The following is a 17212-nucleotide window of genomic DNA, read 5'->3' on the forward strand; positions in this document are numbered from 1 at the left end:
ATCCCACCCCACACACACATACACATCCCCTTCCCCACACACACATCCCTCTCAACCCCCCCCACAAACATCCTTCTCCACCCCCACACACATCCTTCTCCCTCCCCCCCACAAACATACCTCTCCCTCCCCCCACACACGCCCCCACACAGACACCCCTCCCCCTCACACACCCCTCTCCCACCCCACACACCCATCCCCTCCCCCACACACACACCCCTCCCTCTCCCCCACACACACATCCCTCTCTCCCCCCACAAACATCCATCTCCCTCCCACACCGACAACCCTCCCCCTCACACACCCCTCTCCCCCCACCCACACACACATCCCTCTACTCCCCACACAGACATCCCTCCCCCTCCCCCACACACACACATCCCTCTCCCCATCCCACACATCCCTCTCCCCATCCCACACACCCCTCTCCGCCCCCACACACACATCCCTCTCACCCCCTACACACACATCCCTCCCCTTCCCCCACACATACCCCTCCCCTCACACACACCCCTCCCCCCCACACACATCCCTCCCCCCCCCACACACCCCTCTCCCCCCACACACACTCCCCCTTCCCCACACATACCCCTCCCCTCACATACATCCCTCTCCGCCCCCACACACACCCCTATCCCCCCACACACCCATCCCCTTCACCCCACACACGCACATCCCCCCCCACACACACATCCCCCTCCCCCCCTGCACACACATCCCCCTCCCCCCCGCACACACATCCCCCTCCCCCCACACACATTCCCCTACCCCCCCACACACATCCCCCTACCCCCCACACACATCCCCCTACCCCCCACACACATCCCCCTCCCCCCCAACACACACATTCCCCCTCCCCCCCACACACACACAAATCCCCTTCCCTACACACAGCCCCTCCCCCCCCCACACACACACATCCCCCTCCCCCCCCCACACACATCCCCTCCCCGCCACATACACATCCCTCTCCCCCCTACACACACATATCCCTCCCCCACACAATAACCCCTCCCCCCACACATACACCCCTCCCCCTCCACCACACATATCCCTCCCCCCACACACACACAACCCTCTCCCCCCACACACCCATCCCCCTCCCCCCACACACACACTCCCACTCCACCCCACACACGCACTTCCCCCCCTCCACACACACATCCCCCTTCCCCCCACACACACACACATCCCCCTCCCCCCACACACATATCCCCCTCCCCCCACACATATCCCTCCCCCCCCACACACACATCCCTCTCCGCCCCCCACACACAACCCTCTCCCCCCACACATATCCCTCCCCCCCCACACACACATCCCTCTCCGCCCCCCACACACAACCCTCTGCCCCCACACACACATCCCCCTTCCCCCCACACACACACACATCCCCCTCCCCCCACACACATCCCCCTCCCCCCCACACACATCCCTCTCCGCCCCCCACACAGAACCCTCTCCCCCCACACACACTCCCCCTCCCCCACACATACCCCTCCCCTCACAGACATCCCTCCCCCTCCCCCACACACACACATCCCTCTCCCCATCCCACACATCCCTCTACCCCACCCCACACACACACACCCACTCAGACACCCCTCCCCCTCACACACCCCTCTCCGCCCCCACACACACATCCCTCTCACCCCCTACACACACATCCCTCCCCCTCCCCCACACATATCCCTCCCCTCACACACACCCCTCTCCCCCCACACACATCCCTCCCCCCCCCACACACCCCTCTCCCCCCACACATACTCCCCCTTCCCCACACATACCCCTCCCCTCACATACATCCCTCCCGCCCCCACACACATCCCTCTCCGCCCCCACACACACCCCTATCCCCCCACACACCCATCCCCTTCACCCCACACACGCACATCCCCCCCCACATACACATCCCCCTCCCCCGCGCACACACATCCCCCTCCCCCCCGCACACACATCCCCCTCCCCCCACACACATTCCCCTACCCCCCCACACACATCCCCCCCACACACATCCCCCTCCCCCCACACACATCTTCCTACCCCCCCACACACATCCCCCTCCCCCCCAACACACACATCCCCCTCCCCCCCACACACACACAAATCCCCTTCCCTACACACACCCCTCCACCCCACACACACATCCCCTCCCCCCCACATACACATCCCTCTCCCCCCTACACACACAGATCCCTCCCCCTCACAATAACCCCTCCCCCCACACATACACCCCTCCCCCTCCACCACACATATCCCTCCCCCCACACACATACAACCCTCTCCCCCAACACACCCATCCCCCTCCCCCCACACACACACTCCCACTCCACCCCACACACGCACTTCCCCCCCTCCACACACACATCCCCCTTCCCACCACACACACACATCCCCCTCCCCCCACACATATCCCTCCCCCCCACACACACATCCCTCTCCGCCCCCCACACACAACCCTCTCCCCCCACACACACATCCCTCTCCGCCCCCCACACACAACCCTCTCCCCCCACACACACATCCCCCTCCCCCCACACACACCCCCCTCCCCCCCACACACAACCCTCTCCCCCCACACACCCATCCCCCTCCCCCCACACACACACTCCCACTCCGCCCCACACACGCACTTCCCCCCCTCCACACACACATCCCCCTTCCCCCCACACACACACATCCCCCTCCCCCCACACACATATCCCCCTCCCCCCACACACATATCCCCCTCCCCCCCACACACATCCCCCTACCCCCCACACACATCCCCCTACCCCCCACACACATCCCCTACCCCCCACACATATACCCCCCACACACACACATCCCCCTCCCCCCACACACATCTTCCTACCCCCCCACACACATTCCCCTCCCCCCCAACACACACATCCCCCTCCCCCCCACACACACACACCCCTTCCCCCCACGCACACATCCCCTCCCCCCCCACACACACATCCCGCTCCCCCACACACACATCCCCCTCCCCCCCACACACATCCCCTTCCCCCCCACACACATCCCTTTCCCCCCCACACACACACATCCATCTCCCCCCCTACACACACATCCCTCCCCCTCACACACATCCCTCCCCCTCACACACATCGCTCCCCCCCCACACACATCCCTCCCCCTCCCCCTCACACACATTCCCCTCCACACACACATTCCCCTCCCCCCGACACACATCCCCCCCACACACACATCCCTCTTCCCCCCCACACACACATCCCCCTCCCCCACACCCCCCCACACACACACATCCCTCTCCCCCCCCCACACACACATCCCCCTCCCCCCCCACACACACACCTCCCCCTCCCCCCCACACACACATCCCCTCCCCCAACACACACATATCCATCTCCCCCCCACACGCATCCCCCTCCCCCCACACACATCCCCCTCCCCCCACACATCCCCCTCCCCGCCACACACATCCCCCTCTCCCCCACACCCTCATCCTGCCACACACATCCCCCTCCCCCCACAACATCCCCCTCCCCCCAACGCACATCCCCCTCCCCACCCACAACTCCCTACCACCCCACACACATCCCGCTCCCCCCCCCACAAGCACATCCCCCTCCACCCCACATACACATCCCTCTCCCCTCCACACACACACCCACATTCACCCCTCTCAGCCGCCCCACACACACATCCCTCTCCCCCCCACAAACATCTCCCTACCCCCCACACACACATCCCTCTCCCTCCCCCCCACAGCCCCACCCCCCCCACAAAACCCCCAACACACACCCCTCCCCCTCACACAGCCCTCTCCCCCCCCACACACACACACCCCTCTCCCCCCACACAAACACATCCCTCCCCCTCCCCCACACACATCCCTCCCCATCCCCACCACACACATCCCTCCCCCCCACACACATCCCTCTCCCCCCCACAAACATCCCTCTCCCCCCCACACACACATCCCCCCCTCCCCCCCACACACATCCCTCCCGCACACACACATCACTCTCCCCCAAATACACATCCCTCTCCCTCCACCCCCCCACACAGACACCCCTCCCCCTCACACACCCCTCTCCCCCCCCACACACACATCACTCTTCCCCCCTACACACATATCCCTCCCCCTCACACACATCCCTCTCCCCCCCCACACACCCACATCCCTCCCCCTCCCCCCCACACACACACTCCCCCTCCCCCCACTCACTCCACCACACACATTCCCCTCCCCCCACACACACACTCCCCCACCCCGCTCACACCCCCCCTCCCCCCACACACACACTCCCCTCCCCCCACTCACCCCACCACACACACTCCCCTCCCCCCACACACACACTCCCCCTCCCCCCACACACTCCCCCTCCCCCACACACACACATCACTCTTTCCCCCTACACACATATCCCTCCCCCTCACACACATCCCTCTCCCCCACACACACACACACACTCATCCCTCTTCCCCCCCTCACACACATCCCCCTCCCCCCCACGCACAAACCTCCCCTCCCCCCACACACATCCCCCTCCCCCCAAACATCCCCCTCCCCTCCACACACATCCCCCTCTCCCCCACACCCTCCTCCCGCCACACACATCCCCCTCCCCCCACAGCATCCCCCTCCCCCCACGCACATCCCCCTCCCCACCCACAACTCCCTACCACCCCACACACATCCCGCTCCCGCCCCCACACACATCACCCTCCCCCCCACAAGCACATCCCCCTCCACCCCACATACACATCCCTCTCCCCTCCACACACACACCCACATTCACCCCTCTCACCCCCCCCACACACACATCCCTCTCCCCCCACACACATATCCCCCTCCCCCCACACATATCCCTCCCCCCCCACACACACATCCCTCTCCGCCCCCCACACACAACCCTCTCCCCCCACACATATCCCTCCCCCCCCACACACACATCCCTCTCCGCCCCCCACACACAACCCTCTGCCCCCACACACACATCCCCCTTCCCCCCACACACACACACATCCCCCTCCCCCCACACACATCCCCCTCCCCCCCACACACATCCCTCTCCGCCCCCCACACAGAACCCTCTCCCCCCACACACACTCCCCCTCCCCCACACATACCCCTCCCCTCACAGACATCCCTCCCCCTCCCCCACACACACACATCCCTCTCCCCATCCCACACATCCCTCTACCCCACCCCACACACACACACCCACTCAGACACCCCTCCCCCTCACACACCCCTCTCCGCCCCCACACACACATCCCTCTCACCCCCTACACACACATCCCTCCCCCTCCCCCACACATATCCCTCCCCTCACACACACCCCTCTCCCCCCACACACATCCCTCCCCCCCCCACACACCCCTCTCCCCCCACACATACTCCCCCTTCCCCACACATACCCCTCCCCTCACATACATCCCTCCCGCCCCCACACACATCCCTCTCCGCCCCCACACACACCCCTATCCCCCCACACACCCATCCCCTTCACCCCACACACGCACATCCCCCCCCACATACACATCCCCCTCCCCCGCGCACACACATCCCCCTCCCCCCCGCACACACATCCCCCTCCCCCCACACACATTCCCCTACCCCCCCACACACATCCCCCCCACACACATCCCCCTCCCCCCACACACATCTTCCTACCCCCCCACACACATCCCCCTCCCCCCCAACACACACATCCCCCTCCCCCCCACACACACACAAATCCCCTTCCCTACACACACCCCTCCACCCCACACACACATCCCCTCCCCCCCACATACACATCCCTCTCCCCCCTACACACACATATCCCTCCCCCTCACAATAACCCCTCCCCCCACACATACACCCCTCCCCCTCCACCACACATATCCCTCCCCCCACACACATACAACCCTCTCCCCCAACACACCCATCCCCCTCCCCCCACACACACACTCCCACTCCACCCCACACACGCACTTCCCCCCCTCCACACACACATCCCCCTTCCCACCACACACACACATCCCCCTCCCCCCACACATATCCCTCCCCCCCACACACACATCCCTCTCCGCCCCCCACACACAACCCTCTCCCCCCACACACACATCCCTCTCCGCCCCCCACACACAACCCTCTCCCCCCACACACACATCCCCCTCCCCCCACACACACCCCCCTCCCCCCCACACACAACCCTCTCCCCCCACACACCCATCCCCCTCCCCCCACACACACACTCCCACTCCGCCCCACACACGCACTTCCCCCCCTCCACACACACATCCCCCTTCCCCCCACACACACACATCCCCCTCCCCCCACACACATATCCCCCTCCCCCCACACACATATCCCCCTCCCCCCCACACACATCCCCCTACCCCCCACACACATCCCCCTACCCCCCACACACATCCCCTACCCCCCACACATATACCCCCCACACACACACATCCCCCTCCCCCCACACACATCTTCCTACCCCCCCACACACATTCCCCTCCCCCCCAACACACACATCCCCCTCCCCCCCACACACACACATTCCCTTCCCCACACACACACCCCTTCCCCCCACGCACACATCCCCTCCCCCCCCACACACACATCCCGCTCCCCCACACACACATCCCCCTCCCCCCCACACACATCCCCTTCCCCCCCACACACATCCCTTTCCCCCCCACACACACACATCCATCTCCCCCCCTACACACACATCCCTCCCCCTCACACACATCCCTCCCCCTCACACACATCGCTCCCCCCCCACACACATCCCTCCCCCTCCCCCTCACACACATTCCCCTCCACACACACATTCCCCTCCCCCCGACACACATCCCCCCCACACACATCCCTCTTCCCCCCCACACACACATCCCCCTCCCCCACACCCCCCCACACACACACATCCCTCTCCCCCCCCCACACACACATCCCCCTCCCCCCCACACACACACCTCCCCCTCCCCCCCACACACACATCCCCTCCCCCAACACACACATATCCATCTCCCCCCCACACGCATCCCCCTCCCCCCACACACATCCCCCTCCCCCCACACATCCCCCTCCCCGCCACACACATCCCCCTCTCCCCCACACCCTCATCCTGCCACACACATCCCCCTCCCCCCACAACATCCCCCTCCCCCCAACGCACATCCCCCTCCCCACCCACAACTCCCTACCACCCCACACACATCCCGCTCCCCCCCCCACAAGCACATCCCCCTCCACCCCACATACACATCCCTCTCCCCTCCACACACACACCCACATTCACCCCTCTCACCCCCCCCACACACACATCCCTCTCCCCCCCACAAACATCTCCCTACCCCCCACACACACATCCCTCTCCCTCCCCCCCACAGCCCCACCCCCCCCACAAAACCCCCAACACACACCCCTCCCCCTCACACAGCCCTCTCCCCCCCCACACACACACACCCCTCTCCCCCCACACAAACACATCCCTCCCCCTCCCCCACACACATCCCTCCCCATCCCCACCACACACATCCCTCCCCCCCACACACATCCCTCTCCCCCCCACAAACATCCCTCTCCCCCCCACACACACATCCCCCCCCTCCCCCCCACACACATCCCTCCCGCACACACACATCACTCTCCCCCAAATACACATCCCTCTCCCTCCACCCCCCCACACAGACACCCCTCCCCCTCACACACCCCTCTCCCCCCCCACACACACATCACTCTTCCCCCTACACACATATCCCTCCCCCTCACACACATCCCTCTCCCCCCCCACACACCCACATCCCTCCCCCTCCCCCCCACACACACACTCCCCCTCCCCCCACTCACTCCACCACACACACTCCCCTCCCCCCACACACACACTCCCCCACCCCGCTCACACCCCCCCTCCCCCCACACACACACTCCCCTCCCCCCACTCACCCCACCACACACACTCCCCTCCCCCCACACACACACTCCCCCTCCCCCCACACACTCCCCCTCCCCCACACACACACATCACTCTTTCCCCCTACACACATATCCCTCCCCCTCACACACATCCCTCTCCCCCACACACACACACACACTCATCCCTCTTCCCCCCCTCACACACATCCCCCTCCCCCCCACGCACAAACCTCCCCTCCCCCCACACACATCCCCCTCCCCCCAAACATCCCCCTCCCCTCCACACACATCCCCCTCTCCCCCACACCCTCCTCCCGCCACACACATCCCCCTCCCCCCACAGCATCCCCCTCCCCCCACGCACATCCCCCTCCCCACCCACAACTCCCTACCACCCCACACACATCCCGCTCCTGCCCCCACACACATCACCCTCCCCCCCACAAGCACATCCCCCTCCACCCCACATACACATCCCTCTCCCCTCCACACACACACCCACATTCACCCCTCTCACCCCCCCCACACACACATCCCTCTCCCCCCCACAAACATCTCCCTACCCCCCACACACACATCCCTCTCCCTCCCCCCCACAGCCCCACCCCCCACAAAACCCCCAACACACACCCCTCCCCCTCACACAGCCCTCTCCCCCCCCACACACACACACACACACCCCTCTCCCCCCACACAAACACATCCCTCCCCCTCCCCCACACACATCCCTCCCCATCCCCACCACACACATCCCTCCCCGTCCCCCCCACACACATCCCTCTTCCACCCCGACAAACATCCCTCTCCCCCCCCCACACACATCCCTCCCCCTCCCCCCCACACACATCCCTCCCCCTCCCCCCCACACACATCCGTCCCCCTCCCCCCCACACACATCCCTCCCGCACACACACATCACTCTCCCCCAAACACACATCCCTCTCCCTCCACCCCCCCACACAGACACCTCTCCCCCTCACACACCCCTCTCCCCCCCACACACACATCACTCTTCCCCCCTACACACATATCCCTCCCCCTCACACACATCCCTCTCCCCCCCCACACACCCACATCCCTCCCCCTCCCCCCCCACACACATCCCTCCCCCTCCCCCACACACCCACATCCCCCCCCTCCCCCCCACACACACACTCCCCCTCCCACCCTAACACTCCTCCTCCCCCCCCACACACACTCCCCCTCCCCCCACTCACCCCCCCACACACACTCCCCTCCCCCCACACACACACTCCCCTCCCCCCACACACACACACACACTCCCCTCCCCCCACACACACTCCCCCTCCCCCCACACACTCCCCCTCCCCCCCACACACACATCACTCTTTCCCCCTACACACATATCCCTCCCCCTCACACACATCCCTCTCCCCCCCCACACACACACATCCCTCCCCCTCCCCCCCACACACACATCCCTCCCCCTCCCACATACACACATCCCTCTCCCCCCACACACACACACCCCTCTCCCCACACACACCCACCCCTCTCCCCCCCACACACACACACCCCTCTCCCCACACACACCCACCCCTCTCCCCACACACACCCATCTCCCTCCCCCCCACACACATCCCCCCCACACACACATCCCTCTTCCCCCCCCTCACACACATCCCCCTCCCCCCCCACACACAAACTTCCCCCTCCCCCCCCCACACACATCCCCTTGCCGCCCACACATACATCCCCCTCCCCCCACACAGACACCCCTCCCCCACACATTCGCCTCCCCCCCACACATATCCCCCCTCTCCCACACCCCCCTCCGCCCCCACACATCCCCCTCCCCCCACACACATCCACCTCCCCACCCACAACCCCCTACCACCCCACACACATCCCGCTCCCCCCCCACACACATCGCCCTCCCCCCACAAGCACATCCACCTCCCCCCACATACATATCCCTCTCCCCTCCACACACACACCCACACTCACCCCTCTCACCCCCCCCACACACATCCCTCTCCCCCCCACAAACATCTCCCTACCCCCCACACACACATCCCTCTCCATCCCCCGCACACCCCCACCCCCACACACAACCCCACACAGACACTCCTCCCCCTCACACACCCCTCTCACCCCACACACACATCCCTCTCTCCCCCCACACACACATCCCTCCCCGTCCCCACCACACACATCCCTCCCCGTTCCCCCCCCCACACATCCCTCTCCCCCCCCCAGACACACATCCCTCTCCCCCCCCAGACACACATCCCTCTCCCCCCCAACACAAACATCCCTCTCCCCCCCCACACACATCCCTCCCCCTCCCCCCCACACACATCCCTCCCCCTCCCCCCCGCACACATCCCTCCCGCACACACACATCCCTCTCCCCCAAACACACATCCCTCTCCCTCCACCCCCCCACACAGACACCCCTCCCCCTCACACACACATCCCTCTCCCCCAAACACACATCCCTCTCCCTCCACACCCCCCCCACACAGACAACCCTCCCCCTCACACACATCCCTCTCCCCCCCACACACACACATCCCTCCCCCTCCCCCCCACACACACATTCCTCCCCCTCCCCCACACACACATCCCTCTCCCCCCACACACACACACCCCTCTCCCCACACACACCCATCCCACTCCCCCGCCACACACACTCCCCCTCCCCCACACACGCTCCCCCTCCCCCCGCTCACACCCCCCCTCCCCCCCCACACACTCCCCTCCCCCCCCACACACACACTCCCCCTCCCCCACACACACACACTCCCCCTCCCCCCACACACACTCCCCCTCCCCCATACACACACCCCTCCCCCCACACACACGCACCCCCCACACACACACACACCCACACACACACACACACCCCACACATACATCCCCCTCCCCCCTACACACACACATCCCCGTTCCCCCCCACACACACTCCCCCCCCCACACCCCTCCTCCCCACACACACATCCCTCTCCCCCCCACACCCACATCCCCTCCCCCCACACACACAACCCCCTCCCCCCCACACACACAACCCCCTCCCCCCCACACACGCAACCCCCTCCCCCCACACACACAACTCCCTCCCCCCATACATACAACTCCCTCCCCCCACACATACACATCCCCCTCCCCCCACACACCCCTCCCCCCACACACACCTCCCCCACACACACCCCTCCCCCACACACACCTACCCTCCCCCCCACACACACATCCCCCTCCCCCACACACACACACATCCCCCTCCCCCACACACACATCCCCTCCCCCCCCACACACACATCCCCTCCCCCCCCACACACACAACCCCCACACACACAACCCCCTCCCCCCACACACAACCCCCTCCCCCCACACACACAACTCCCTCCCCCCATACATACAACTCCCTCCCCCCACACATACACATCCCCCCCCACACACCCCTCCCCCCCACACACCTCCCCCTCCCCCCCACACACATCCCCCTCCCACCCAAACACATCCCCACACCCCATACACACCCCCACCCCCCATACACACACATCCCCCTCCCCCCCACACACACACACCCATCCCCCTCCCCACACATACACACACATCTGCCTCTCCCCACACACACAACCCCCTCCCCCCCACACACACATACACATCCCCCTCCCCCCACACACAACCCCCTCCCCCCACACACACAACTCCCTCCCCCCATACATACAACTCCCTCCCCCCACACATACACATCCCGCCCCACACACCCCTCCCCCCCACACACCTCCCCCTCCCCCCCACACACATCCCCCTCCCACCCAAACACATCCCCACCCCCCATACACACCCCCACCCCCCATACACACACATCCCCCTCCCCCCCACACACACACACCCATCCCCCTCCCCACACATACACACACATCTGCCTCTCCCCACACACACAACCCCCTCCCCCCCACACACACATACACATCCCCCTCCCCACACACACACACACCCCCTCCCCCCACACACACATCCCCTTCCCCCCACCACACACATCCCCCTCTCCCCACACACACCCATCTCCCTCCCCCCACACACATCCCCCCCACACACACATCCCTCTTCCCCCCCCTCACACACATCCCCCTCCCCCCCCACACACAAACCTCCCCCTCCCCCCCACACACACATCCCCTTGCTGCCCACACATACATCCCCCTCCCCCCACACAGACACCCCTCCCCCACACATCCCCCTCCCCCCACACACATCCACCTCCCCACCCACAACCCCCTACCACCCCACACACATCCCGCTCCCCCCCACACACATCGCCCTCCCCCCACAAGCACATCCACCTCCCCCCACATACATATCCCTCTCCCCTCCACACACACACCCACACTCACCCCTCTCACCCCCCCCACACACATCCCTCTCCCCCCCACAAACATCTCCCTACCCCCCACACACACATCCCTCTCCATCCCCCGCACACCCCCACCCCCACACACAACCCCACACAGACACCCCTCCCCCTCACACACCCCTCTCACCCCACACACACCCCTCTCCCCCCACACACACATCCCTCTCTCCCCCCCCACACACATCCCTCCCCGTCCCCACCACACACATCCCTCCCCGTTCCCCCCCCCACACATCCCTCTCCCCCCCCAGACACACATCCCTCTCCCCCCCAGACACACATCCCTCTCCCCCCCCACACACATCCGTCCCCCTCCCCCCCACACACATCCCTCCCCCTCCCCCCCGCACACATCCCTCCCGCACACACACATCCCTCTCCCCCAAACACACATCCCTCTCCCTCCACCCCCCCACACAGACACCCCTCCCCCTCACACACACATCCCTCTCCCCCAAACACACATCCCTCTCCCTCCACCCCCCCCAACACAGACAACCCTCCCCCTCACACAACCCCCTCCCCCCCACACACGCAACCCCCTCCCCCCACACACACAACTCCCTCCCCCCATACATACAACTCCCTCCCCCCACACATACACATCCCCCTCCCCCCACACACCCCTCCCCCCACACACACCTCCCCCACACACACCCCTCCCCCACACACACCTCCCCCTCCCCCCCACACACACATCCCCCTCCCCCACACACACACATCCCTCTCCACCCCACACACACATCCCCTCCCCCCCCACACACACATCCCCTCCCCCCCCACACACACATCCCCTCCCCCCCACACACACAACCCCCCCACACACAACCCCCTCCCCCCACACACAACCCCCTCCCCCCACACACACAACTCCCTCCCCCCATACATACAACTCCCTCCCCCCACACATACACATCCCCCCCCACACACCCCTTCCCCCCACACACCCCTCCCCCCCACACACCTCCCCCTCCCCCCCCACACACATCCCCCTCCCACCCAAACACATCCCCCACCCCCCATACACACCCCCACCCCCCATACACACACATCCCCCTCCCCCCCACACACACACACCCATCCCCCTCCCCACACATACACACACATCTGCCTCTCCCCACACACACAACCCCCTCTCCCCCACACACACATACACATCCCCCTCCCCACACACACACACACACCCCTCCCCCCACACACACATCCCCTTCCCCCCACCACACACATCCCCTTCCCCCCACCACACACATCACCCTCCCCCCTACCACACACATCACCCTCCCCCCTACACACACCCATACCCCTCACCCCCACACACACATATCTGCCTCTCCCCCACACACACATCCCCCTCCCCCCACACACACATACCCCTCCCCCCCCACACACACATACCCCTCCCCCCACACACACATACCCCTCCCCCCCACACACACATCCCCATCCCCCCCACACACACACATTCCCCTCCCCCACACACACACACACATCCCCCTCCCCCCACACACATCCCCCTCCCCCCACACACATCCCCCCCCACACACACACATCCCCCTACCCCCCCCCACACACACCCCTCCCCCCCCCACACACACACATCCCCCTCCCCCCACACACACATCCCCCTTCCCCCACACACACCAATCCCCCTCCCCCACACACACCAATCCCCCTCCCCCCCACACACACCCATCCCCCTCCCCCCCCACACACCCATCCCCTTCCCCCCCCACACACCCATCCCCCTCCCCCCACACACACCCATCCCCCTCCCCCCCACACACACCCATCCCCCTCCCCCCCACACACACCCATCCCCTCCCCCCACACACACCCATCCCCCTGCCCCCCACACACACCCATCCCCCTCCCCCCCCACACACACCCATCCCCCTCGCCCCACACACACCCATCCCCCTCCCCCCCACACACCCATCCCCTTCCCCCCTCCACACACACCCATCCCCCTCTACCCCCACACACACCCATCCCCCTCCCCCCCCACACACACCCATCCCCCTCCCCACCCCCACACATCCCCCCCACCCCCACACATCCCCCCCACACATTCCCCTCCCCCACACACACATCCCCCTCCCCCACACACACACATCCCCCTACCCCCCCCCACACACACCCCCCCCCCCCCACACACACATCCCCCTCCCCCCACACACACACATCCCCCTCCCCCCACACACACATCCCCCTCCCCCCACACACCCCTCCCCCCCACACACCCATCCCCCTCCCCCCCCCACACACACCCATCCCCCTCCCCCCCACACACACCCATCCCCCTCCCCCCCACACACACCCATCCCCCTCCCCCCACACACACATCCCCCTGCCCCCCACACACACCCATCCCCCTCCCCCCCCACACACCCATCCCCCTCCCCCCCCACACACACCCATCCCCCTCCCCCCCACACACACCCACCCCCCTCCCCCCCCACACACACCCATCCCCCTCCCCCCCCCACACCCATCCCCCTCCCCCCCACACACCCATCCCCCTCCCCCCCACACACCCATCCCCCTCCCCCCCACACACACCCATCCCCCTCCCCCCCACACACACCCATCCCCCTCCCACCCCCCCACACCCCCCCCACACATTCCCCTCCCCCACACACACATACCCCTCCCCCCCACACACACCCATCCCCCTCCCCCACACACACCCATCCCCCTCCCCCCCCACACACACATCCCCCTCCCCCCACACACACATCCCCCTCCCCCCACACACCCCTCCCCCCCACACACACCCATCCCCTCCCCCCCCCACACACCCATCCCCCTCCCCCCCACACACACCCATCCCCCTCCCCCCCACACACACCCATCCCCCTCCACCCCACACACACCCATCCCCCTGCCCCCCACACACACATCCCCCTGCCCCCCACACACACCCATCCCCCTCCCCCCCACACACACCCACCCCCCTCCCCCCCACACACACCCACCCCCCTCCCCCCCACACACACCCACCCCCCTCCCCCCCCCACACACACCCATCCCCCTCCCCCCCCACACACCCATCCCCCTCCCCCCCCACACACCCATCCCCCTCCCCCCCCACACACACCCATCCCCCTCCCCCCCACACACACCCATCCCCCTCCCCACCCCCACACACCCCCCCACACATTCCCCTCCCCCACACACACATACCCCTCCCCCCACACACACCCATCCCCCTCCCCCACACACACCCATCCCCCTCCCCCCACACACACCCATCCCCCTCCCCCCACACACACATACCCCTCTCCCCCACACACACATACCCCTCCCCCCCTACACACACCCATCCCCCTCCCCCCACACACACCCATCCCCCTCCCCCCCACTCACACCACCCCCACACCACACACACATCCCCCTCCCATCCACCCACACCCCCTTCCTCCCCCACTCACACCTCCCCCACCCCACATATCCAGACCCAGGGACTGTCTCTAACTCTCTGTGTTTCTCTCCCAGTCTCTGTGACCCTGGATGTGGAAACAGCGCATCCCGAGCTCGAGGTCTCTGAGGATCTGAAGAGTTTGAGACGGACCGTGTCCCCGAGGAGTCTCCCTGACACCGAGAAGAGGTTTACAGACTGTCTCTGTGCCCTGGGATCAGAGGGATTCACATCGGGGAGACATTACTGGGAGGTGGAGGTGGGGGGGAATCGGGGCTGGAATCTGGGAGTAGCCTCAGAGTCTGTGGAGAGGAAGAGACCGGTCAGTCTGATCCCGGAGAATGGATTCTGGACCATGGGGCGGGATTGGAATCAGTTTTATATAAACTCCTCTCCTCGATCCCCTCTCCCTGTCGGTCAGATCCCCAGGAAGGTGGGAGTTTATCTCAGTTATGAATCTGGGACAGTTTCATTTTACAACGTGGACACCAAGTCCCTTCTCCACACCTTCACTGGGAATAAATTCACTGGGAAACTTTATCCTTTCTTCAGGACCCGGGGTTTAAACCAGTTTCTGAGAATCAGCTGTTAAAGGGGCGGGGCCTCCCTGACTTCACAATGACCCCCGGGTTTAGGGTCTGGGTTAGGGATTGGGGTCAGAAACCTCCCATTGACAACAGGATGTTACTGAATGTGTTATTGAATTCTGAGATTATACTTTGTAACAACACAACCAAACTGTCAATAAATCAGATACAAATATAAATGTCAGATGGTGAAAATAAAAAGTAAATTAAATATCTTGTGTCTCTCCTTCCTTCATTTACTCCCTGTTTCAGTCCCATCCTCCATCTCTTCACCTGTTTCCCAGTCTGGAGCTGGGATTTCTGTGTTTCCATTTCTCACTCTGCACCCGGAACATGAAATCCTGAGGGAGAAATCCAAACACTGGAGGGTGTAACAAAACTGCATTTACATAGCATCCTCCACTGAGCTGCTTGTATCATTGGGGCGGAGATTTACACAGAATCTCTGTCAGGATATACAATATCCCCAGTGTTTAACTGCCCGTTAACTCCGGTTCTCTGTGCACAGATGCTGCCTGACCTGCTGAGGATTTGAAGCATTTTCTGATTTTATTTCTGATTTCCAGCGTCCCCAGGATTTGTTTGTGTGTCCCCGCCATCTGCTGGATGGAATTGGTACTGAATGACATTGGGCCGCAGTACCGTCTCCCGCCAGGCGGGGGCGGTCCTGTACCGTGTGTCTGAAAAGGCTCCGAGGATCATCGATCAATTTGTAAATTCACTGAAAAGTCAGTGTCCAGGGTCGAGCTGTTGCTGTGATCATGTTTATTCTTTACACATCTGTTGGAAAACGTGGAAAATCGTCAACAAAATACCAGATAGTAAGAACTGAGCCCCAGATCCTCTTTAATGTCAGGAAGAGGTCATTCCCGGTGGGATCGGGTGGGTATCATTCCCGCTGAAAGATCCCAAACAAACACAAGGAGATTAGATTAGATTAC

The 17212-nt window shown here is 64.8% G+C and overlaps 1 protein-coding gene across 1 annotated transcript in view; it reads left to right on the forward strand.

Moving 5' to 3' along the window:
- LOC148140016 (nuclear factor 7, brain-like) overlaps positions 1 to 16500 on the forward strand; it is a 30216-nt gene extending 13716 nt beyond the window's left edge. Inside the window, exon 6 of the mRNA XM_087979197.1 lies at positions 15762 to 16500. Within this exon, the coding sequence (XP_087835323.1) occupies positions 15762 to 16276 (515 nt within the window). The 3' untranslated portion in view covers positions 16277 to 16500. The remainder of the gene's footprint in view (positions 1 to 15761) is intronic.
- Positions 16501 to 17212: the final 712 nt, after the last annotated feature.

The sequence above is a fragment of the Chiloscyllium plagiosum genome, unplaced genomic scaffold (genome assembly GCF_037043375.1).
Source record: "Chiloscyllium plagiosum isolate Xiang-an unplaced genomic scaffold, Cpla_swu_hap1 HiC_scaffold_35, whole genome shotgun sequence".
Taxonomy (NCBI): Eukaryota; Metazoa; Chordata; class Chondrichthyes; order Orectolobiformes; family Hemiscylliidae; genus Chiloscyllium; species Chiloscyllium plagiosum.